Genomic DNA, 27,835 nt, shown 5'->3' with positions numbered 1-27,835 from the left:
ACAACAACAACGTTAACAACAACAACAACAACAACTACGTCAACAACAACAACCACGTTAACAACGACCTCATACTGTCGTCGTGAAACATGCGGCCCATCTTCACCTGCGGCCACCACAACAACAACAACAACCATGTCAACAACAACAACCACGTCAACAACCACTACAACAACAACCACCACAACAACAACCACTACAACAACAACCACGTTAACCACGTTAACAACGACCTCATACTGTCGTTGTGAAACATGCGACCCATCTTCACCTACAGGCAACACCACAACCACCACCACCACAACAACCACGTTAACAACAACCACGTTAACAACAACCACGTTAACCACGTTAACCACGCCCTCATACTGTCATCGTGAAACATGCGACCCATCTTCACCTACAGGCAACACCACAACCACCACCACCACAACAACAACCACGTCAACAACAACAACAACCATGTAAACAACCACTACAACAACAACCACTACAACAACAACCACGTTAACAACGTTAACCACGTTAACAACGTTAACCACATTAACAACAACAACCACGTTAACAACGTTAACAACATTAACCACGTTAACAACGTTAACCACGTTAACAACAACAACCACGTTAACCACGTTAACCACGTTAACAACGACCTCACACTGTCGTCGTGAAACATGCGACCCATCTTCACCTACAGGCAACACCACAACAACAACAACCACTACCACCACTTCAACAACAACCACGTTAACCAACACAACAACCACGTTAACCAACACAACAACAACAACCACGTTAACAAACACAACAACAACCACTACCACCACTTCAACAACAACCACGTTAACCAACACAACCACGTTAACCAACACAACAACAACCACGTTAACAACAACCACGTTAACCAACACAACAACAACAACCACGTTAACCAACACAACAACAACCACGTTAACCAACACAACAACCACGTTAACCAACAACAACAACCACGTTAACCAACAACAACAACCACGTTAACCAACACAACAACCACGTTAACCAACACAACAACAACAACAACCACGTTAACCAACACAACAACCACGTTAACCAACACAACAACAACAACCACGTTAACCAACACAACAACAACAACCACGTTAACCAACACAACAACAACAACCACGTTAACCAACACAACAACAACAACCACGTTAACCAACACAACAACAACAACCACGTTAACCAACACAACAACCACGTTAACCAACACAACAACAACAACAACAACCACGTTAACAAACACAACAACCACGTTAACCAACACAACAACAACCACGTTAACCAACCCAACAACAACCACGTTAACCAACACAACAACCACGTTAACCAACACAACAACCACGTTAACCAACACAACAACAACAACCACGTTAACCAACACAACAACCACGTTAACCAACACAACAACAACAACAACCACGTTAACCAACACAACAACCACGTTAACCAACACAACAACCACGTTAACCAACACAACAACAACCACGTTAACCAACACAACAACAACCACGTTAACCAACACAACCACGTTAACCAACACAACAACAACCACGTTAACCAACACAACAACAACCACGTTAACCAACACAACAACAACAACAACCATGTTAACCAACACAACAACAACAACCACGTTAACCAACACAACAACCACTACCACCACGTTAACAACAACCACGTTAACCAACACAACAACCACGTTAACCAACACAACCACATTAACCAACACAACAACCACGTTAACAACAACCACGTTAACCAACACAACAACAACCACGTTAACCAACACAACAACTACAACCACGTTAACCAACACAACAACCACGTTAACAACACAACAACCACGTTAACCAACACAACAACAACAACCACGTTAACAACAACCACTACCACCCAATTCAACAACAACCACGTTAACAACAACCACGTTAACCAACACAACAACAACCACGTTAACAACACAACAACCACGTTAACCAACACAACACAACAACCACGTTAACAACACAACAACCACGTTAACCAACACAACACAACAACCACGTTAACAACACAACAACCACGTTAACCAACACAACAACAACAACTACGTTAACAACAACCACAACAACAACCACGTTAACCAACACAACAACAACCACGTTAACAACAACCACAACAACAACCACGTTAACCACAACCACAACAACAACCACGTTAACCAACACAACAACAACAACCACGTTAACCAACACAACAACAACAACCACGTTAACCAACACAACAACAACAACCACGTTAACCAACACAACAACAACAACCACGTTAACCAACACAACAACCACGTTAACCAACACAACAACCACGTTAACCAACACAACAACAACAACCACGTTAACCAACACAACAACAACAACCACGTTAACCAACACAACAACAACAACCACGTTAACCAACACAACAACAACCACGTTAACCAACACAACAACCACGTTAACCAACACAACAACAACAACCACGTTAACCAACACAACCACGTTAACCAACACAACAACAACCACGTTAACCAACACAACAACAACCACGTTAACCAACACAACAACAACCACGTTAACCAACACAACAACCACGTTAACCACCGCGTGTGTGGCTGAGGAGCGGCGGTTGCCACGGTTACCTCGCGGTGTGTGGTTGAGGAGCCGGTGAGCGAGGGGAGTTTGCTGACGTTGAACGCCACTCGGCGTGTTTGGGTGTTGTACACCCGCATCACCCTGCACAGTCACAGCCGCACAGTGTCACAGTGTCAGTGTCACACGCACAGTCGCACAGTGTCACAGGCACACACACGCATAGTCGCACAGTCACGCACACACACACAGTCACACACACAAACACGCATAGTCACGCACAGAGTCACAGACACACACGCATAGTCACGCACAGAGTCACAGACACACACGCATAGTCGCACAGTCACACACACACACACGCATAGTCGCACAGTCACACACACACACGCATAGTCGCACAGTCACACACACACACGCATAGTCGCACAGTCACACACACACAGTCACACACACACACATAGTCAGACACACACGCATAGTCGCAGTCACACACACACACGCATAGTCACACACACACACGCATAGTCACACACACACAAACATAGTCACACACACACACGCATAGTCACACACACACAAACATAGTCACACAGTCACACACACACGCACATAGTCACACACACAGTCACACACACAGTCACACACACACAAACATAGTCACACAGTCACACACACACACGCATAGTCACACACACACAAACATAGTCACACAGTCACACACACACGCACATAGTCACACACACAGTCACACAGTCACACACACACAGTCAGCCGCAGTCACACACGCAGTCACAGACACACACACAGTCAAGTGTCACACAGTCAGTGTCGCAGTGTTAGTGTCACAGCCACACACACGCTAGTCATACAGTCGCACAGTCAGACACACACCGTGAACTAGTCAGTCACACACACACAGTCACACCCGTGTGGGTGTTAGTGTGTGTGTGTCACTGTGTGTGTCAGTGTCACCGATCACAGCTGAGAGTTGCTATGTAGAGTCTCAGTGTGTCACTGTGTGTGTGTGTCACTGTGTCTGGCAAAACAACCCCCTACCTCCTCGCGGTGCTGGACGGGCAACGCTGTCGTGGACAGTGCTGTGGGGGAGAGGGCCAATTCCGATTGGCCCTCTCCCCTCATGGCGTCTGTGACCACCACAGTGGCTAAACGGGGGGCTCTGGACGGGTGCGAGGGGCTGGTAACCCCTCCACCTTCAAAAATGTACCACTAAACCACGACTGAAATATGTTAACTAATAAGCTTGTGCCGGAGACCCCGGGGGGACGGGCGTCTATGACGTCTCCTGGCCAAACCCCATTTGGCGGAGCCAGGAGATTGAATCTCTACCCGCGGGGCTCCTCCAGAAACAACGAAAAGCCACTTCGTGTGGCCACGTGGAATGTTCGAACGCTCACTGCGGAGGAGAGGCTGCCACTCCTCTGTCGGGAGCTGGACCGGTACCGCCTGGATCTCTGCGGCATTCAGGAGGTCCGGTGGACCGGCTCTGGCTCTTGCCACCCTGAGGGGTGGACAAACCTCTACTTAGGGCAGGAGACTGCCAAACAACAGGGTGTGGCTCTTCTTCTGAACAAAAGAATGAAGGGGGCGTGGGAGCGTGGCGGTGAGGTGTGGGAAGCTGTAAGCCCCAGGCTACTATGGGCTCACCTTCCCATCAACCGGAGGCGAGGGAGGAGTGGCGGTCGTGGTTACTTATGCCCCCACCGAAGACGAACATCCGTGGAGGGATGCAGGCAAGGCCGATGAGTCAGATGCCTTCTCTGACCTCCTGTCACAGGTGCTGGCTAAAGTGGCCCCTCGGGATAGAGTCATCCTTGTTGGGTGACTTCAATGCCCGAGTTGGTCACGATGCTGGCACCTGGTCTGGAGTGATTGGAAGGCATGGGCCAGATCAGCTCAATAACAACGGTAGGAGGCTGCTAGATTTCTGTGCAGCCCATGGGCTTGTAATTACCAACACGCTGTTCTGGCATCGGCGCATCCACTCAACATCATGGATGCATGCCGGGTCCAAGCAAGAACACCTGCTGGACTACATAGTGACGGAACAGCGGATGCGGGCCCATGTCCTTGACACCAGGACCTACCGTGGAGCTGATCTGCCCTCTGACCATCGACTAGTCATCTGTAAGATGCACCTGCCATTCTTCCACTCCGGTGGTGGGTGTACACCCAGGACCCCATTCCAAACTAAGGTGGCCTGGTCTCAGCTAGCTGATGAAAGTTGCAAGCAAGAATTTCATCATCGCTTGCGGCTGGGGTTAGCATCGTCCCCCACTCCTCCTGATGTCGAGGGTAAATGGGCGAGGTTTAGGACTGTGACTCATGCAGCTGCAATGGCTGCTGTGGGTACGCGGTCCAGACCTCCCCAGAGACCCTGGCTGACAGAGGAGGTGTTCAGGATGGTTGAGAAAAAGCGACAGGCCCACTCTCATCGGCTACAGCATCCCACGTCAGAAAATGAGGAGGCTTACCGCAGCCTTCGCTCGGAGGTTCGGAGAGCCGTGAGGCGCTGCAAGGATGGGTGGTGGTCGCGGGTTGCTGAGGAGATGGAGTCTGCCTCAATGGCCCGCGACCACAAATCCCAATTTAACTCTATCAAAAAAGTAACCTGCAGCGCCACACCTATTACCATTATTAGGGGAAAGAACGGTGATCCAATCTGCCGACCCCCAGGAACAGGTTTGCAGATTTGCTGAGCATTTCAGTGAGGTCCCGTTAGAGGGGGGATCCCTCAGCCTGGAAAACATCGTGGCACAAAGTGAGGATAACCCTGCTGAGGCTGCGGTGCCTCAAATATTGGAAGTCACCCCCTGTGAGTGGCTGGCTGAGGTGCCATCTGCTGAGGAAGTACTGAAGGTGATCCAGAGTCTGAGACCAGGAAAGGCACCAGGCAGAGATGATCTCCCAAGCGAAATGCTGAGGGAGGATGGCGTTTGTGCACAGACTGCCCTATATGACATCATAACAACAGTCTGGACCACTGGATGGGTTCCGCAGGATTGGAAGGATGCCCTGGTGGGGTCCCCCTCTTTAAGAAGGTGGACCGCACAGACTGTAACAACTACAGGGGCATCTCACTCCTCAGTGTGCCCGGAAAGGTCCTGGCAAGGATTATTCAGCATCACCTTGCCAGGCACGCTGAGGAGAGGCTTGCGGAGCCCCAATGCGGTTTCAGGAAAGGGCGGTCTTGCAAATGCCAGATGGCACGGGCTAGAGAAGAGATGGAGTGATGTGGTACAGGAGGACGTGGAGCTGAGTGGACTTGCCAATGACTGGTACCAGCGGTGTCAAGATCGGCCTCTGTGGAGGATGCTCGTGAAGGATGCTACTGGGCAGTTGGAGGTAGTCGCCCTCCAACAACAACGGAGGGCGGAGGAGCGACGCTCAGAACAACGAGCGGAGCGCCGGGTGGCTAAAGCACAGCAGGTTGGCACAGTAGGGGGCACAGGTGGTGCATCAGCCAGTCATCTCAGTCATCTCAGTCAGTCGACCCGTGGCACCTGGGTCTGCCCCGTGACCTCCTGCCAGCGGGCGTTCGACACTTCACGTGGCCTCAGGGTGCACATAGCCTGGCACAAGCGTCGTGGTGACGTCACCGCCACTTAGTGGCGAATGGCGGTTGTTGTTGTGTCACTGTGTGTGTGTGTCACTGTGTGTCACTGTGTGTCACTGTGTGTGTGTAACTGTGTGTGTAACTGTGTGTGTGTGTAACTGTGTGTGTGTGTGTCACTGTGTGTGTGTCACTGTGTGTGTGTGTTACTGTGTGTGCGTCACTGTGTGCATCACTGTGTGTGTCACTGTGTGTGTGTCACTGTGTGTGTGTAGCGGTTAGCGCGCTGCGCTATGAACCTGGCGACCCGGTTCGATTCCCGCTCACGGCCAACACCAGTGACGATTATCTGAACCGGTCCCGGGCCTCCCCTAGGTCGACTCAGCCTCAAATGAGTACCTGGTGCGGTGTGTAAACATTGCCACTAGGGAGACAAAGGCGGTCGGGCGTGGTGCTGGCCACCCACCCCCTCGTGTACCGTTCCGGCCTTCATAGGTGCTCGCTAACAGCACTTGCCCCTACAGTCTGTTAAGGCTATATGGGGGATCTTTGTCTTTGTCTTTGTCACCGTGTGTATGTGTGAGTCACCGTGTGTGTGCGTGTCACTGTGTGTGCGTGTCACTGTGTGTGTGACTGTGTGACTGTGTGTGTGTCACTGTGTGTGTGTCAGTGTGTGTATCACTGTGTGTGTGTCACTGTGTGTGTGTGTGTCACTGTGTGTGTCACTGTGTGTGTGTCACTCTGTGTGTGACTGTGTGTGTGTCACTGTGTGTGTGTGTGTCACTGTGTGTGTCTCTGTGTGTGTCTCTGTGTGTGTGTGTGTCACTGTGTGTGTCACTGTGTGTCACTGTGTGTGTCTCTGTGTGTGTGTCACTGTGTGTGTCACTGTGTGTGTGTGTCACTGTGTGTGTCACTGTGTGTGTGTGTGTCACTGTGTGTGTGTGTATCTCTGTGTGTGTCACTGTGTGTGTGTGTGTCACTGTGTGTGTGTGTATCTCTGTGTGTGTGTCACTGTGTGTGTGTGTCACTGTGTGTGTGTGTCACTGTGTGTAACTGTGTGTGTGTGTCACTGTGTGTGTCACTGTGTGTGTGTCACTGTGTGTGTATCTGTGTGTGTCACTGTGTGTGTGTCACTGTGTGTGTGTGTATCTCTGTGTGTGTGTCACTGTGTGTGTGTGTCACTGTGTGTGTGTGTCACAGTGTGTGTGTGTCACTGTGTGTGTGTGTATCTCTGTGTGTGTGTCACTGTGTGTGTGTGTCACTGTGTGTTACACTGTGTGTGTGTGTCACTATGTGTGTGTCACTGTGTGTATCTCTGTGTGTGTGTTACACTGTGTGTGTGTGTGTCACTATGTGTGTGTCACTGTGTGTGTGTGTCACTGTGTGTGTGTGTGTGTATCTCTGTGTGTGTGTTACACTGTGTGTGTGTGTCACTATGTGTGTGTCACTGTGTGTGTATCTCTGTGTGTGTGTTACACTGTGTGTGTGTGTCACTATGTGTGTGTCACTGTGTGTGTATCACTGTGTGTGTGTGTCACTGTGTGTGTCACTGTGTGTGTGTGTATCTCTGTGTGTGTGTTACACTGTGTGTGTGTATCTCTGTGTGTGTGTTACACTGTGTGTGTGTCACTATGTGTGTGTCACTGTGTGTGTATCACTGTGTGTGTGTTACACTGTGTGTGTGTGTGTCACTATGTGTGTGTCACTGTGTGTGTGTGTCACTGTGTGTGTGTGTGTGTATCTCTGTGTGTGTGTGTTACACTGTGTGTGTGTGTCACTATGTGTGTGTCACTGTGTGTGTATCTCTGTGTGTGTGTTACACTGTGTGTGTGTGTCACTATGTGTGTGTCACTGTGTGTGTATCACTGTGTGTGTGTGTCACTGTGTGTGTCACTGTGTGTGTGTGTGTGTCACTGTGTGTGTGTGTCACTGTGTGTGTGTGTGACTGTGTGTGTGTGTGTCACTGTGTGTTACACTGTGTGTGTGTCACTATGTGTGTGTCACTGTGTGTGTATCTCTGTGTGTGTGTCACTGTCACCGATCACAGCTGAGAGTCGCTATGTAGAGTCCCAGTGGGTCCCAGGCCACACCCTGCACGTAGCTCTTGTGCTCTGTAAACATGTACAGCTTGTGGCCTACACACACACAGGTAGATACACACACACAGGTAGATATATACACACACACACACACAGGTAGACACACACACAGGTAGATACACACACACAGGTAGATACACACAGGTACTGTAGATACACACACAGGTAGATAGATACACACACAGGTAGATACATACACACACAGGTAGACACACACACACAGGTAGATACACACACAGGTAGATACATACACAGGTAGATACACACAGGTAGATACACACAGGTAGATACACACACGTAGATACACACACAGGTAGATACACACACACAGGTAGATACACACACAGGTAGATACACACACACACAGGTAGATACACACACACACAGGTAGATACACACAGGTAGATACACATACACACACACAGGTAGATACACACAGGTAGATACACATACACACACACAGGTAGATACACACACACAGGTAGATACACATACACACACACAGGTAGATACACACACACAGGTAGATACACACACACAGGTAGATACACACACACACACACAGGTACATACACACACAGGTACATACACATACAGGTACATACACATACACACACACAGGTACATACACATACACACACACGTACGTACACCCACACAGGTAGGTACATACACATACACACACAGGTACATACACATACACACACAGGTACATACACATACACACACAGGTACATACACATACACACACACGTACGTACACACACACAGGTAGATACATGCACACACACAGGTAGATACATACACACACACAGGTAGATACACATACACAGGTAGATACACATACACACACACACAGGTAGATACACATACACACACACAGGTAGATACACATACACAGGTAGATACACATACACATACACAGGTAGATACACATACACACACACAGGTAGATACACATACACACACACAGGTAGATACACATACACACACACAGGTAGATACACATACACACACACAGGTAGATACACACACACAGGTAGATACACACACACAGGTAGATACACACACACACACACAGGTACACACACACACACAGGTAGATACACATACACACACACAGGTAGATACACATACACACACACAGGTAGATACACATACACACACACAGGTAGATACACACACACAGGTACATACACATACAGGTACATACACATACAGGTACATACACATACAGGTACATACACATACAGGTACATACACATACACACACACAGGTAGGTACATACACATACACACACACAGGTAGGTACATACACATACACACACAGGTACATACACATACACACACAGGTACATACACATACACACACAGGTACATACACATACACACACAGGTACATACACATACACACACAGGTACATACACATACACACACACGTACGTACACACACACAGGTAGATACACATACACACACACGTACGTACACACACACAGGTAGATACATGCACACACACAGGTAGATACATACACACACACACACAGGTAGATACACACACACACAGGTAGATACACACACACACAGGTAGATACACACACACACACACAGGTAGATACACACACACACACACAGGTAAATACACACACACACAGGTACGTACACACACACAGGTAGACACACACAGGTACGTACACACACACACAGGTAGATACACACACACACACACAGGTAAATACACACACACACAGGTACGTACACACACACAGGTAGACACACACAGGTACGTACACACACACACAGGTAGATACACACACACACAGGTAGATACACAAACATAGGTAGATACACACACACACAGGTAGATACACAAACATAGGTAGATACACACACACACAGGTAGACACACACACACAGGTACGTACACACACAGGTACGTACACACACAGGTAGATACACACACACAGGTAGACACACACACACACAGGTAGATACACACACACACACACAGGTAGACACACACACACACAGGTAGATACACACACACACAGGTAGATACACACACACATAGGTAGACACACACACACACACAGGTAGATACACACACACACAGGTACACACACACACACAGGTACGTACACACACACAGGTAGACACACACACACACAGGTACGTACACATACACAGGTAGATACATACACACACAGGTACGTACACACACAGGTACGTACACACACACACAGGTACGTACACACACAGGTACGTACACACACACACACGTACGTACACACACACACACAGGTACGTACATACACAGGTAGATACATACACACACAGGTAGATACATACACACACAGGTAGATACACACACACAGGTACGTACACACACACAGGTACTGTAGATACACACACACAGGTAGGTACACACACACAGGTAGATACACACACACACAGGAAGATACACACACACACACAGGTACGTACACACACACACACACAGGTACGTACACACACACAGGTACTGTAGATACACACACACAGGTAGATACACACACACACAGGTAGATACACACACACAGGTAGATACACACACACACACAGGTAGATACACACACACACAGGTAGATACACACACACACAGGTACGTACACACACAGGTAGCTACATACAAACACAGGTAGATACATACACACACAGGTAGATACATACACACACAGGTAGATACATACACACACACAGGTACGTACACACACACAGGTAGATACACACACACAGGTAGATACACACACACACAACAACCGCCATTCGCCACTAAGTGGCGGTGACGTCACCACGACGCTTGTGCCAGGCTATGTGCACCCTGAGGCCACGTGAAGTGTCGAACGCCCGCTGGCAGGAGGTCACGGGGCAGACCCAGCAGGTGCCACGGGTCGACCGACTGAGTCGACCGGCTGAGTCGACCGACTTAGTCGACCGGCTGAGTCGACCGGCTGAGTCGACCGGCAGAGTCGACCGGCTGAGTCGACCGGTAGAGTCGACCGGCTGAGTCAACCGACTGAGATGACTGACTGAGATGACTGGCTGATGCACCACCTGTGCCCCCTACTGTGCCAACCTGCTGTGCTTTAGCCACCCGGCGCTCCTCCGCCCACCTCTCCCCCCCCACCACTCCCCCCACCCCTCCCCCTACCCCCCCCACCACTCCCCCCACCACTCCCCCCACCTCTCCCGACGTCCCACACGATGGCTGAGTTGTCCACCGAGCCGGAGACGAGGGACACGGAGTCGGACGTCCAGGACACGTCGTACACATCCTCCAGGTGACCTCTACATCAACAATAACAACATCCATGTCAACAATAACAACCACAACAACAACCATGTCAACAACAACAACATCAACAACCACCACCACCACGTCACGTCGTACACATCCTCCAGGTGACCTCTACATCAACAATAACAACATCCATGTCAACAATAACAACCACAACAACAACCATGTCAACAACAACAACATCAACAACCACCACCACCACGTCACGTCGTACACATCCTCCAGGTGACCTCTACAACAACAACAATAACAACATCTACAACAACATCAACAACATCAACAACATCAACAACCACCACCACCACGTCACGTCGTACACATCCTCCAGGTGACCCCTACAATAACAACTACAACAACCATGTCAACAACAACAATAACAACAACATCAACAACATCAACAACCACCAGGACACGTGGTACACATCCTCCAGGTGACCCCTACAACAACAACAACATCAACAACAACAACCACCACCAGGACACGTCGTACACATCCTCTAGGTGACCCCTACAACAACCACAACAACAACATCCATGTCAACAATAACAACAACATCAACAACAACCACAACAACAACCAGGACACATCGTACACATCCTCCAGGTGACCTCTACAACAACATCAACAACAACCACATCAACAACATCAACAACAACCACCACCAGGACACATCGTACACATCCTCCAGGTGACCCCTACAACAACCACAACATCAACAACAATAACAACATCAACAACAACTACAACAACAACAACAACCACCACGTCACATCGTACACATCCTCCAGGTGACCTCTAGACATCAACAACAACAACAACCATGTCAACAACATCAACAACCACCACGTCACGTCGTACACATCCTCCAGGTGACCCCTACAACAACAACAACAACATCATCAACAACCACCATAGACATCAACATCATGTGGTGGTTGCTGTTGTGGTGGTGGTTGCTGTTGTTGTGGTTGCTGTTGTTGTGGTGGTTGCTGTTGTGGTGGTTGTAGTTGCTGTTGTGGTGGTTGTAGTTGCTGTTGTTGTGGTGGTTATCGATGTGGTGGTTGCTGTTGTGGTGATTGTAGTTGCTGTTGTGGTGGTTGTAGTTGCTGTTGTTGTGGTGGTTGTAGTTGCTGTTGTTGTGGTGGTTGTAGTTGCTGTTGTGGTGGTTGCTATTGTGGTGGTGGTTGCAGTTGCTGTGGTGGTTGTAGTTGTGGTGGTTGTAGTTGCTGTTGTTGTGGTGGTTGCTGTTGTGATGGTTGTAGTTGCAGTTGTTGTGGTGGTTGCTGTTGTTGTGGTGGTTGCAGTTGTTGTGGTTGTAGTTGTGGTGGTTGTAGTTGCTGTTGTTGTGGTGGTTGTTGATGGTGGTTGTTGTTGTGGTGGTTGCTGTTGTGGTGGTTGCAGTTGTTGTGGTGGTTGCTGTTGTGGTGGTTGTAGTTGCTGTTGTGGTGGTTGTAGTTGTTGTGGTGGTTGTAGTTGTTGTGGTGGTTGTAGTTGCTGTTGTTGTGGTTGTTGATGGTGGTTGTTGTTGTGGTGGTTGCTGTTGTGGTGGTTGCAGTTGTTGTGGTGGTTGCTGTTGTGGTGGTTGTAGTTGCTGTTGTTGTGGTTGTAGTTGTGGTGGTTGTAGTTGTTGTGGTGGTTGCTGTTGTTGTGGTGGTTGTAGTTGCTGTTGTGGTGGTTGTAGTTGCTGTTGTGGTGGTTGTAGTTGCTGTTGTGGTGGTTGTAGTTGCTGTTGATTGTGGTGGTTGCTGTAGTTGTGGTGGTTGTAGTTGCTGTTGTGGTGGTGATTGTAGTTGTGGTGGTTGTAGTTGTTGTTGTGGTGGTTGTTGATGGTGGTTGATGGTGGTGGTTGATGGTTGTTGTTGTCGTGGTGGTTGCTGTAGTTGTGGTGGTTGCTGTTGTGGTGGTTGTAGTTGTTGTGGTTGTAGTTGTTGTTGTGGTGGTTGTAGTAGTTGTGGTGGTTGTAGTAGTTGTTGATGGTGGCGGTTGTAGTTGTTGTTGTTGATGGTGGTGATTGTAGTTGTGGTGGTTGTAGTTGTGGTTGTTGTTGTGGTGGTTGTAGTGGTTGTTGTGGTGGTGGTTGTAGTTGTTGTGGTTGTTGTGGTGGTTGTAGTTGTTGTGGTGGTTGTTGATGGTGGTGGTTGTTGTTGTGGTGGTTGTAGTTGTTGTGGTTGTTGTTGTTGTGGTGGTTGTAGTTGTTGTGGTGGTTGTTGTTGTCCACCTCAGCGTCTTGTGCACGGTCCACGTCTCTTTGTTGACCGTTCCCTCGTCGTCCTCCAGCGACGTAAAGTCCACCCCCTCGCTCAGCCTCCACACCACCACCGCAGAGTCTACCACAGAGTCCACCATCACACACACACAGAGTCCACCATCACACACACACACAAAGTCCAGCATCACACACACAGAGTCCACCATCACACACACAGAGTCCACCATCACACACACAGAGTCCACCATCACACACAGAGTCCACCATCACACACACACACAGAGTCCACCATCACACACACACACAAAGTCCAGCATCACACACACAGAGTCCACCATCACACACACAGAGTCCACCATCACACACACAGAGTCCACCATCACACACACAGAGGAGTCCACCATCACACACACAGAGTCCACCATCACACACACACACAGAGTCCACCATCACACACACACACAAAGTCCAGCATCACACACACAGAGTCCACCATCACACACACAGAGTCCACCATCACACACACAGAGTCCACCATCACACACACAGAGGAGTCCACCATCACACACACAGAGTCCACCATCACACACACACACAGAGTCCACCATCACACACACACACACAGAGTCCACCATCACACACACACAGAGTCCACCATCACACACACACAGAGTCCACCATCACACACACACAGAGTCCACCATCACACACACACAGAGTCCAGCATCACACACACAGAGTCCACCATCACACACACACAGAGTCCACCATCACACACACAGAGTCCACCATCACACACACAGAGTCCACCATCACACACAGAGTCCACCATCACACACACAGAGTCCACCATCACACACACAGGGTCCACCATCACACACAGTCCACCATCACACACACAGAGTCCACCATCACACACACACAGAGTCCACCATCACACACACAGAGTCCACCATCACACACAGAGTCCACCATCACACACACAGAGTCCACCATCACACACACAGAGTCCACCATCACACACACACAGTCCACCATCACACACAGTCCACCATCACACACAGTCCACCATCACACACACAGTCCACCATCACACACACAAAGTCCACCATCACACACACAGTCCACCATCACACACAGAGTCCACCATCACACACACAGAGTCCACCATCACACACAGTCCACCATCACACACAGTCCACCATCACACACACAGAGTCCACCATCACACACAGTCCACCATCACACACACAGAGTCCACCATCACACACACACAGAGTCCACCATCACACACACAGAGTCCACCATCACACACACAGAGTCCACCATCACACACACACAGTCCACCATCACACACAGTCCACCATCACACACAGTCCACCATCTCACACACAGAGTCCACCATCACACACACAGAGTCCACCATCACACACACAGTCCACCATCACACACAGTCCACCATCACACACACAGAGTCCACCATCACACACACACAGAGTCCACCATCACACACACAGAGTCCACCATCACACACACAGAGTCCACCATCACACACACAGTCCACCATCACACACAGTCCACCATCACACACACAGAGTCCACCATCACACACACAGAGTCCACCATCACACACACTTTTGTTGTTGAGATGGTGGTGGCCGTGATGGTGGTGGTGGACGTGATACAGGTGATGGACGTGATGGTGGACGTAGTGGTGATGGTGGTGGTGATGGTGGACGTGGTGGTGATGGTGTTGACGGTGGACGTAGTGGTGATGGTGTTGACGGTGGACGTGGTGGTGGACGTGGTGTTGACGGTGGACGTGGTGGTGGTGGACGTGGTGATGGTGGTGTTGACGGTGGACGTGGTGTTGACGGTGGACGTGGTGATGGTGGTGGACGTGGTGATGGTGGTGGACGTGGTGATGGTGGTGTTGACGGTGGACGTGGTGGTGGACGTCGTGGTGGACGTGGTGGTGGTGTTGACGATGGACGTGGTGGTGGTGGACGTGGTGGTGGTGATGGTGGTGTTGACGTGGTGGTGGACGTGGTGGTGGTGATGGTGGTGGTGGACGTGGTGGTGATGGTGTTGACGGTGGACGTGATGGTGGTGTTAACGGTGGACATGGTGGTGTTGACGGTGGACGTGATGGTGGTGTTGACGGTGGACGTGGTGTTGACGGTGGACGTGGTGGTGGACTCTCACCATCAGCCCCAGAAGCCAGGAATTCTCCGCTGGGTGAAAACCGGACGACGTTCACGGCCTTCGTGTGCCTCGACAGGGTGGACAAGAAGTCCACCACGGGAGAGTCGTCCTTTCCCCTCTCCACCTTCCACACCTACAACACCGGGGGAGGGAGGGTGGACAACAGGTCGGCCACCGGGGGCGACTCGGGTTGACTGTGTGGGTGACTTGATGGGCGAGTGGGTAACTCAGTGGGTGAGTGAGTGACTCAGTGTGTGAGTGGGCGACTCAGTGGGTGACTCAGTAGGTGAGTGACTCAGTGGGTGACTCAGTGGGTGACTCAGTGGGTGACTCAGTGGGTGAGTGGGCGACTCAGTGAGTGACTCAGTGGGTGACTCAGTGGGTGGCTCAGTGGGTGAGTGAGTGAATCAGTGGGTGAGTGAGTGACTCAGTGGGTGACTCAGTAGGTGAGTGGGTGACTCAGTGGGTGAGTGACTGGCTCGGTGGGTGACTCAGTGGGTGAGTGAGTGAATCAGTGGGTGAGTGAGTGACTCAGTGGGTGACTCAGTGGGTGAGTGAGTGACTCAGTGGGTGAGTGACTGGCTCGGTGGGAGACTCAGTGGGTGAGTGACTCAGTGGGTGACTCAGTGGGTGACTCAATGGGTGAGTAACTCAGTGGCTGGCTCAGTGGGTGACTCAGTGGGTGGGTGACTCAGTGGGTGAGTGACTCAGTGGGTGAGTGAGTGACTCAGTGGGTGAGTGACTCAGTGGGTGAGTGAGTGACTCAGTGGGTGAGTGGGCGACTCAGTGGGTGACTCAGTGGGTGAGTGACTCAGTGGGTGACTCAGTGGGTGACTCAATGGGTGAGTGACTCAGTGGCTGGCTCAGTGGGTGACTCAGTGGGTAAGTGAGTGACTCAGTGGGTGACTCAGTGGGTGACTCAGTGGGTGACTCAGTGGGTGACTCAGTGGGTGAGTGAGTGAATCAGTGGGTGACTCAGTGGGTGACTCAGTGGGTGACTCAGTGGGTGACTCAGTGGGTGGCTCAGTGGGTGGCTCAGTGGGTGAGTGAGTGAATCAGTGGGTGACTCAGTGGGTGACTCAGTGGGTGACTCAGTGGGTGACTCAGTGGGTGACTCAGTGGGTGACTCAGTGGGTGGCTCAGTGGGTGGCTCAGTGGGTGAGTGGGTGACTCAGTGGGTGACTCAGTGGGTGAGTGAGTGACTCAGTGGGTGACTCAGTGGGTGAGTGAGTGACTCAGTGTGTGAGTGGGCGACTCAAAGGGTGACTCAGTAGGTGAGTGGGTGACTCAGTGGGTGACTCAGTGGGTGAGTGAGTGACTCAGTGGGTGACTCAGTGGGTGAGTGAGTGACTCAGTGGGTGACTCAGTGGGTGAGTGAGTGACTCAGTGTGTGAGTGGGCGACTCAGTGGGTGACTCAGTAGGTGAGTGGGTGATTCAGTGGCTGGCTCAGTGGGTGAGTGAGTGAATCAGTGGGTGACTCAGTGGGTGAGTGACTCAGTGGGTGACTCGGTGGGTGACTCAGTGGGTGACTCAGTGGGTGAGTGAGTGACTCAGTGAGTGACTCAGTGGGTGACTCAGTGGGTGACTCAGTGGGTGACTCAGTGGGTGAGTGGGCGACTCAGTGAGTGACTCAGTGGGTGACTCAGTGGGTGGCTCAGTGGGTGAGTGAGTGAATCAGTGGGTGAGTGGGTGACTCAGTAGGTGAGTGGGTGACTCAGTGGGTGAGTGACTGGCTCGGTGGGTGACTCAGTGGGTGAGTGAGTGACTCAGTGGGTGAGTGACTGGCTCGGTGGGTGACTCAGTGGGTGAGTGACTCAGTGGGTGAGTGACTCAGTGGGTGACTCAATGGGTGAGTGACTCAGTGGCTGGCTCAGTGGGTGACTCAGTGGGTGAGTGACTCAGTGGGTGAGTGAGTGACTCAGTGGGTGAGTGAGTGACTCAGTGGGTGAGTGGGCGACTCAGTGGGTGACTCAGTGGGTGAGTGACTCAGTGGGTGACTCAGTGGGTGACTCAATGGGTGAGTGACTCAGTGGCTGGCTCAGTGGCTGGCTCAGTGGGTGACTCAGTGTGTAAGTGAGTGACTCAGTGGGTGACTCAGTGGGTGACTCAGTGGGTGACTCAGTGGGTGAGTGAGTGAATCAGTGGGTGACTCAGTGGGTGACTCAGTGGGTGGCTCAGTGGGTGAGTGACTCAGTGGGTGACTCAGTGGGTGACTCAGTGGGTGACTCAGTGGGTGGCTCAGTGGGTGAGTGAGTGAATCAGTGGGTGAGTGGGTGACTCAGTGGGTGACTCAGTAGGTGAGTGGGTGACTCAGTGGGTGACTCAGTGGGTGAGTGGGTGACTCAGTGGGTGAGTGACTCAGTGAGTGAGTGACTCAGTGGGCGAGTGGGTGACTCAGTGGCTGGCTCAGTGGGTGAGTGACTCAGTGGGTGACTCAGTAGGTGAGTGAGTGACTCAGTGGGCGACTCAGTGGGTGACTCAGTGGGTGAGTGAGTGACTCAGTGGGTGAGTGGGCGACTCAGTGGGTGACTCAGTGGGTGAGTGACTCAGTGTGTGAGTGAGTGACTCAGTGGGTGAGTGACTCAGTGGGTGAGTGGGTGACTCAGTGGCCGGCTCAGTGGGTGAGTGACTCAGTGGGTGACTCAGTGGGTGAGTGACTCAGTGGGTGAGTGACTCAGTGGGTGAGTGACTCAGTGGGTGAGTGAGTGACTCAGTGGCCGGCTCAGTGGGTGAGTGACTCAGTGGGTGACTCAGTGGGTGAGTGACTCAGTGGGTGAGTGACTCAGTGGGTGAGTGACTCAGTGGGTGACTCAGTGGGTGAGTGAGTGACTCAGTGGCCGGCTCAGTGGGTGAGTGAGTCAGTGGGTGAGTGAGTGACTCAGTGGGTGACTCAGTGGGTGAGTGACTCAGTGGGTGAGTGGGCGACTCAGTGGGTGACTCAGTGGGTGACTCAGTGGGTGACTCAGTGGGTGACTCAGTGGGTGACTCAGTGGGTGACTCAGTGGGTGACTCAGTGGGTGACTCAGTGGGTGACTCAGTGGGTGACTCAGTGGGCGACTCAGTGGGTGAGTGAGTGACTCAGTGGGTGAGTGACTCAGTGGGTGACTCAGTGGGTGAGTGGGCGACTCAGTGGGTGACTCACCCTCACGGCAGTGTCCACCCCCGCTGTAGCCAACCTCTGTATCCCTCCACCACCACCACCTCCACCACCACCACCACCGCCACCACCACGGGGTTGGAAGTCAAGGCTGTACACCGGCTGCTTATTGTGCCACGCGATCTCGGACGTCACCACCTTCATCCTGCACAGCCACAGCATCACTAGTAGTAGTAGCATCAGTAGTATCACTAGTAGTATCACTAGTAGTAGTATCAGTAGTATCACTAGTAGTATCACTAGTAGTAGCATCAGTAGTATCACTAGTAGTAGTAGTATCACTAGTAGTAGTAGTATCACTAGTAGTAGTAGTATCAGTAGCATCACTAGTAGTAGTATCAGTAGTATCACTAGTAGTAGTAGCACTAGTAGTAGTATCACTAGTAGTAGTATCACTAGTAGTAATAGTATCACTAGTAGTAATAGTATCACTAGTAGTAGTAGTATCACTAGTAGTAGTATCACTAGTAGTAGTAGTATCACTACTAGTAGTAGTATCACTAGTAGTAGTAGTATCACTAGTAGTAGTATCACTAGTAGTAGTAGTATCACTAGTAGTAGTATCACTAGTAGTAGTAGTATCAGTGGTATCACTAGTAGTAGTATCACTAGTAGTAGTAGTATCAGTGGTATCACTAGTAGTAGTATCACTAGTAGTAGTAGTATCACTAGTAGTAGTATCACTAGTAGTAGTAGTATCAGTAGTAGTATCACTAGTAGTAGTAGTATCAGTGGTATCACTAGTAGTAGTATCACTAGTAGTAGTATCACTAGTAGTAGTATCACTAGTAGTAGTAGCACTAGTAGTAGTAGTATCAGTAGTATCACTAGTAGTAGTATCACTAGTAGTAGTAGTATCAGTAGTAGTATCACTAGTAGTAGTAGTAGTATCAGTGGTATCACTAGTAGTAGTATCACTAGTAGTAGTAGTAGTATCACTAGTAGTAGTAGCACTAGTAGTAGTAGCACTAGTAGTAGTAGTATCAGTAGTATCACTAGTAGTAGTAGTAGCACTAGTAGTAGTATCACTAGTAGTAGTAGTATCACTAGTAGTAGTAGTATCACTAGTAGTAGTATCACTAGTAGTATCATCACTAGTAGCAGTATCACTAGTAGTAGTATCATCAGCAGTAGTAGTATCATCATCAGTAGTAGTATCACTAGTAGTAGTATCACTAGTAGTATCACTAGTAGTAGTATCATCATCAGTAGTAGTATCACTAGTAGTAGTATCACTAGTAGTATCACTAGTAGTATCACTAGTAGTAGTATCACTAGTAGTATCACTAGTAGTAGTATCATCAGCAGTAGTAGTATCATCATCAGTAGTAGTATCACTAGTAGTAGTATCACTAGTAGTAGTATCACTAGTAGTATCACTAGTAGTAGTATCATCATCAGTAGTAGTATCACTAGTAGTAGTATCACTAGTAGTATCACTAGTAGTAGTATCATCATCAGTAGTAGTATCACTAGTAGTAGTATCATCACTAGTAATAGTATCATCACTAGTTGTAGTAGTATCACTAGTAGTAGTATCACTAGTAGTAGTATCATCAGTAGTAGTATCATCATCAGTAGTAGTATCACTAGTAGTAGTATCACTAGTAGTAGTATCACTAGTAGTAGTATCACTAGTAGTAGTAGTAGTACTAGTAGTAGTATCATCAGTAGTAGTATCACTAGTAGTAGTATCACTAGTAATAGTAGTATCACTAGTAGTAGTATCACTAGTAATAGTAGTATCACTAGTAGTAGTATCACTAGTAGTAGTAGTATCAGTAGTAGTAGTACTAGTAGTAGTATCATCAGTAGTAGTATCACTAGTAGTAGTATCACTAGTAGTAGTATCACTAGTAGTATCATCACTAGTAGTATCATCACTAGTAGTAGTAGTATCAGTAGTAGTAGTAGTATCAGTAGTAGTATCACTAGTAGTAGTATCACTAGTAGTAGTATCACTAGTAGTAGTAGCATCACTAGTAGTAGTATCACCAGTAGTAGTAGTATCACCAGTAGTAGTAGTATCACCAGTAGTAGTAGTATCACTAGTAGTATCATCAGTAGTATCACTAATAGTATCACTAGTAGTAGTATCACTAGTAGTAGTATCACTAGTAGTAGTAGTATCACTAGTAGTATCACTAGTAGTAGTATCACTAGTAGTAGTATCACTAGTAGTAGTAGTATCACTAGTAGTAGTAGTATCACTAGTAGTAGTATCGCTAGTAGTAGTAGTATCACTAGCAGTAGTATCACTAGTAGTAGTATCACTAGTAGTAGTAGTATCACTAGTAGTAGTAGTATCACTAGTAGTAGTATCACTAGTAGTATCACTAGTAGTAGTATCACTAGTAGTAGTATCACTAGTAGTAGTAGTATCACTAGTAGTAGTAGTATCACTAGTAGTAGTATCACCAGTAGTAGTAGTATCACCAGTAGTAGTAGTATCACTAGTAGTAGTATCACTAGTAGTAGTAGTATCACTAGTAGTAGTAGTATCACTAGTAGTAGTATCGCTAGTAGTAGTAGTATCACTAGCAGTAGTATCACTAGTAGTAGTATCACTAGTAGTAGTAGTATCACTAGTAATAGTAGTATCACTAGTAGTAGTATCACTAGTAATAGTATCACTAGTAGTAGTATCACTAGTAGTAGTATCACTAGTAGTAGTATCACTAGTAGTATCACTAGTAGTAGTATCACTAGTAGTAGTATCACTAGTAGTAGCATCACTAGTAGTAGTATCACTAGTAGTAGTATCACTAGCAGTAGTATCACTAGTAATAGTATCACTAGTAGTAGTATCACTAGTAGTAGTATCACTAGTAGTAGTATCACTAGTAGTATCACTAGTAGTAGTATCACTAGTAGTAGCATCACTAGTAGTAGTATCACTAGTAGTAGTATCATCAGTAGTAGTATCATCAGTAGTAGTATCATCAGTAGTAGTATCACTAGTAGTAGTATCATCATCACTAGTAGTAGTATCACTAGTAGTAGTATCATCAGTAGTAGTATCACTAGTAGTAGTATCATCAGTAGTAGTATCACTAGTAGTATCATCATCATCACTAGTAGTAGTATCACTAGTTAATCATCAGTAGTAGTATCATCATCATCAGTAGTAGTATCATCATCAGTAGTAGTAGCATCACTAGTAGTAGTATCACTACTAGTAGTATCATCATCAGTGGTAGTACCACTAGTAGTAGTAGTATCACTAGTAGTAGTATCATCATCAGTAGTAGTATCACTAGTAGTAGTAGTATCATCATCAGTAGTATCACTAGTAGTAGTATCACTAGTAGTATCATCATCACTAGTAGTAGTATCACTAGTAGTAGTATCATCATCAGTAGCACCATCATCAGCAGTAGCATCATCATCAGTAGTAGTGTCATCATCGGCAGCAGTAGCAACATCATCAGCAGCAACAGCAGTAGCAACATCATCAGCAGCAACATCATCAGCAGCAGCAGTAGCATCATCAGCAGCAGTAGCAACATCATCATCAGCAGTAGCAATATCATCAGCAGCAGCAACATCATAATCATCAGCAGCAGTAGCATCATCAGCAGCAGCAACATCATCATCAGCAGCAGTAGCAACATCATCATCAGCAGCAACATCATAATCATCAGCAGCAGTAGCATCATCAGCAGCAGTAGCATCAGCAGCAGTAGCAACATCATCAGCAGCAGTAGCAACATCATCATCAGCAGCAACATCATCAGCAGCAGTAGCAACATCAGCAGCAACAACATCATCAGCAGTAGCATCAGCAGCAGTAGGAACATCAGCAGCAGCAGTAGCAACAGCAGCAGTAGCAACATCAGCAGCAGCAGCAACATCATCATCAGCAGCAACATCAGCAGCAACATCATCATCAGCAGTAGCAACATCATAATCATCATCAGCAACATCATCATCAGCAGCAGTATGAACATCAGCAGTAGCAACATCATCAGCAACATCATCAGCAACATCATCATCAGTAGCAACATCATCATCAGCAGCAGTAGCATCAGCAGCAACATCATCTGCAGCAGTAGCAACATCATCAGCAGCAGTAGCAACATCATCAGCAGCAGTAGCAACATCATCAGCATTAATAGAATCATCAGCAGCAGCAACATCATCAGCATTAACAGAATCATCAGCAGTAGCAACATTATCATCAGCAGCAGTAGCAACATCATCAGCACGTTACAAATCTGAGGTAAATTTAGGACCCATTTGATTCCAAGCCATATTTTTTTTAAAGGGCTTACCTTTCTGAGTGGTTAGTTAACCGTCTAAACCTTACAAACCTCGCACTATTTAAATCAAACAGTTAATTTATCTATAATTCTGACTTAAGCGACGTTCAAAGTTACGCCTCAGCAGGCGAGCAGAGAAAGCGACTTTCCCGCCACAAACTATTTCGTTTTCCCGCGTTTTATCAACGATGAATGCGCGGTGACGTCGCGACGTAGCGACGGAGTGACGTCACTGGCCGTTGCCTCGGCCGATGACGTCATGACGTAAAGGCCGCGCTGGGGGGGATCCCCCTTCCCCACGCGCGAATCGACGTCATCGCGTTCGTTTGTTTTGACTGTACGCGTCGTGACGCCATTACGCAGAGGCGGCGGTCGTGTACGTCACGACGTAACCGGGAAAGGGCGTGGTGACGTCATCCTTCCCGCCACGAGCCGCGACCGTGCGTCGTGACGTCACTCGCAAAGAATCGTAGTGAAGGACGTCACAACGATGTCGGTGCGTCGTGACGTCATGCGAGATGATCGTATTGGAGTATCTGCCCTACGTAGCCGGGCAACGTCATTACGTTGACCCGCGAGTGGCGTGACGTCGAGCAAAGATAACGGGTATTGGAATTGGGCATTACGTAGCCGGGTGACGTCGACCACGATGTTGGTGTGTCGTGACGTCACGCGAGAAGATTGTATTTGGAGTGTAAAACGTCGTAGCCTTGTGACGTCACCACGTTGTTCGTGCGTCGTGACATCACGCGAGAAGATTGAAACGTGCAGCGGAGTGACGTCACCACGCTGTTGTCAACAAAGAGTAATGAATTTCGATTTAAAGCTTTCGTGACTGCAGGGATTCATATTCTTGGTTCTTTCGGTAAAGTCACCACGTAGATAGAAAATAATATTATTACCAAATAATATTTTTCTAGAAAATAATATTTTTCTATCTATTATTACAAAATAATATTTTTCTATCAACGTAAAGTCACGTAGATAGAAACATATTATTATATTCTTAGCGCTTTCGGTAAAGTCACGTTGAAAGGGAAACAATAAAATAATAAAATATATGTAAAACAATAAAAAATTCTCACGACGTTTCGACCATAACACAAACGGTCGTCATCAGGTGTGTCGGTCTGCATTAATTAATTTATTTTTAAACGGTGCATTTATTTAAAAAAACGTCAGCGCCACGCGCAGCGATTTGGCAATTTATTTAGAAGGACGAGTCCATCTATGTTCTGAAAAGAGGAGGGGGGAGACGAAAAATGAATGTATGCTGTCTGAAAGCCACCGTAAGCGTGAACAATCAATTAAGACCTGAAATGGTTGATCAAATCTTTCCAATGATTGCTAAGCCCAGAATCCATCTTCTCGGTTGAAATTGTCTATGTGTTTGTATATGTGGATAGCCTCATGAACGAATCTCTCATGGTAACCGTAAGTGTGAACAATCAATTAAGACCTGAAATGGTGTATCAAATCCTTCCAATGATTGCTAAGCGAGAATCCATCTTCTCGGTTAAAATTGTCTCTGTGCTTGTATATGGTGGATAGCCTCATGAACGAATCTCTCATGGTAGCCAGATGGCTTACAAAGAACCTCTGTTTTGGAGAAATCAATGTCATGTGAGCCTACTGAATTATAACAATGATCAATCAATTAAGACCTGAAATGGTTTATCAAATCCTTCCAATGATTGCTAAGCCAGAATCCATCTTCTCGGTTGAAATTATCTCTGTTTGTATATGGTGGATAGCCTCATGAACGAATCTCTCATGGTAGCCAGATGGCTTACAAAGAACCTCTGTCTTGGAGAAGTCAATGTCATGTGAGCCTACTGAAATAATATTGTTACTAAATAAAAATGTTCCATCAACGTGACTTTATTATTAAATTTATATTATTTTTCTATCTACGTGACTTTACCGAAAGACTCAAAGAGTAGCAACAAATAAATTAAAGTATTATATTGTTACAATAAATATATGCCCAGCAACTAACTTATATTACAATCACGACATTTACGTACTAAATGTATTAAAATATTTTTTAAAAAATTATATAACTTATAATTAATTTAACTTTCCTTCAGTGACGCCAACTTCCGGCCAAGTTTTCCGACGAAGCTGCAATACCAACTGCGATTTGGATTTTTTTTTATATACAAAATAAATTACATCATCACACATTACGTGATCAAATAATAATACTGACACTCAGAAAACAGCCGCAATACTTTTGAGCGAAAATATTACTTTTGTTTTAAAAGTTATAAATATCATTTAACCACAACTTCCGGTGCGGTTATCCGATCCACTCCCGCCCAATACATTCACAGCTGCTGATGCCACCAAACTGCGATATTTTAAAAATACATTTAATTATGACAAATACACCTTAAAGCCGTGACACTAATCACACGCAAATAACAAAGGATGAATTAATATACGAAATTAAACGCTACAATATTTTAAGTGCGCTAACGCAACTTCCGGTTAATGTGTGGCCGATTTCCGGCCAGGCTTCCCACAAGGCGATCTCTCAAACGGCCACTTTAATATTGACATTTTTATTTTCACAAGTAAATTACGTTATCGCAAATGAACCGTAACCGACAACGTTATACACGCGTAGATAACGATCGAAATATTAATAAACGCAATTTTTTTTAGAGTAATTAATTAAACTTCCGGTTAATGTGACGCCGACTTCCGCCCAAGCTTCCAGCCCCTTTCCAAGGTGCTCACTCAAACCTCCAGTTAAATTTTAACAAACAAATTAATTCCTCGCAAATAAACCCCGCAACCTCTAAACATCACACGCACCGCGATAACGCTCGTGATATTAATAAACAAAAGTGTAACACAATTTAAAAAAAGTAAAAATTATATAACTTCCGGTGAATCTGACGCCAACTTCCGGCCAAGCTTCCAGCTCTTTCCAGAGTCCCGCTACAAAGGCGCTCCCTCAACCGGCGCATTGAATTTTTTTTTTAAACAAATAAATTAAATCCTCGCAAACAAACCCCGACCTCAAACATCACCCGCACCGCGATAACGCTCCCGGTATCAATAAGCAAACTATTTTTGCACGACGTTTTAAGGTCAACTTCAAGCCAACTTCCCGCGGCCGACGCCCACTTCCGGTCAATTTCCCGCCCTTTCCCCCCGCCGCCGCACCACCACCCCACGTGGTTCACCGCCCCCCACCCCACCCACGCTATTCTCTGACAGTCGAACGTTGTGCGAACGTCCGATTAGACACGAAAAAGCAACCAAACGTGAGGAGAATTTTTGTTTTAAAAGAACGACGACGAACGAACGAACAAAAATGGCTTTGGAACGACCGCTCAGCTTCTTCGGGCAGCGTACATCTGGCGAAACGATTCGTTCTCAGAACGGTGAGCGTGAGGGGAATGAAAAAAAACCCGTGAGATAAGCCTGCGGCCTTCAGTGGGCTCCGGCGTTTGATGAGGAGGACGTGGGTTCGGTTTCATTCGCTTCGTTCGTTGGCTCATTCATCGAACTCATTCGTAGCTGGTGTGTGTTGTGAGTGTCTGTGTGAGTGAGTGAGAGAGCGAGCGAGCGTCTTTAGATTGTCGGATTCGTGTAGGTCCAAATTAATGACGTCCATGGCGGTCAGTCATTCATTGAACTCATTGAATTCATTCATTGAACTCATTCATTGAACTCATTCATTGAACTCATTCGTAGCTGTTGTGTGTGTGAGTGTCTGTGAGAGCGAGCGAGCGTCTTTAGATTGTCGGATTCGTGTAGGTCCAAATTAATGACGTCCATGGCGGTCAGTAATTGAACTAATTCATTGAATTCAATCATTGAACTCATTTATTGAACTCATTCATTGAACTCATTCGTAGCTGGTGTGTGTGAGTGGCTGTGTGAGTGAGAGAGCGAGCGAGCGTCTTTAGATTGTCGGATTCGTGTAGGTCCAAATTAATGACGTCCATGGCGGTCAGTCATTCATTGAATTCATTCATTGAACTCATTCGTAGCGGGTGTGTCTGTGAGAGAGCTTCTTTGATTGTCGGATTCGTTTAGGTCTAAATAACACCCATGGCGTTCAGTCATTCATTGAACTCATTCATTGAATTCATTCATTGAACTCATTCCTAGCGGGTGTGTAAGAGAGAGCGTCTTTAGATTGTCGGATTCGTGTAGGTCTAAATAAATGACGTCCATTGCGGTCATTCATTGAACTCATTCATTTAATTCATTCATTGAACTCATTCGTAGCTGGTGTGTGTGTGAGAGCGTATTTAGATTGTCGGATTCGTGTAGGTCCAAATTAATGACGTACATGGCGGTCATTCATTGAACTCAT

At 47.5% G+C, this 27,835-nt stretch overlaps 2 protein-coding genes across 2 annotated transcripts in view; one reads left to right on the top strand and one right to left on the bottom strand.

Annotated features, from left to right (window-relative positions):
- LOC116937941 (chromatin assembly factor 1 subunit B-like) overlaps positions 1-23,699 on the bottom strand; it is a 44,827-nt gene extending 21,128 nt beyond the window's left edge. The window contains exons 1-7 of the mRNA XM_076058402.1: positions 23,509-23,699; positions 19,220-19,398; positions 16,077-16,209; positions 13,881-13,989; positions 11,548-11,651; positions 8,264-8,360; positions 2,702-2,795 (exon numbers count right to left, since the gene is read on the bottom strand). Of these exons, the coding sequence (XP_075914517.1) occupies positions 2,702-2,795; positions 8,264-8,360; positions 11,548-11,651; positions 13,881-13,989; positions 16,077-16,209; positions 19,220-19,396 (714 nt within the window). The 5' untranslated portion in view covers positions 19,397-19,398; positions 23,509-23,699. The remainder of the gene's footprint in view (positions 1-2,701; positions 2,796-8,263; positions 8,361-11,547; positions 11,652-13,880; positions 13,990-16,076; positions 16,210-19,219; positions 19,399-23,508) is intronic.
- Positions 23,700-26,645: 2,946 nt separating this feature from the next.
- The window catches only part of TCP1 (t-complex 1), a 39,120-nt gene continuing 37,930 nt past the window's right edge, over positions 26,646-27,835 (top strand). The window contains exon 1 of the mRNA XM_076058396.1: positions 26,646-26,894. Within this exon, the coding sequence (XP_075914511.1) occupies positions 26,825-26,894 (70 nt within the window). The 5' untranslated portion in view covers positions 26,646-26,824. The remainder of the gene's footprint in view (positions 26,895-27,835) is intronic.

Source organism: Petromyzon marinus, assembly GCF_048934315.1.
Source record: "Petromyzon marinus isolate PM22_M1 ecotype Great Lakes invasive population chromosome 73 unlocalized genomic scaffold, UKy_Petmar_22M1.pri1.0 chr73_unloc.3, whole genome shotgun sequence".
NCBI lineage: Eukaryota > Metazoa > Chordata > Hyperoartia > Petromyzontiformes > Petromyzontidae > Petromyzon > Petromyzon marinus.
Note: the sequence above shows the minus strand (reverse complement) of the source record. Positions and strands in the feature narration are given on the sequence as shown.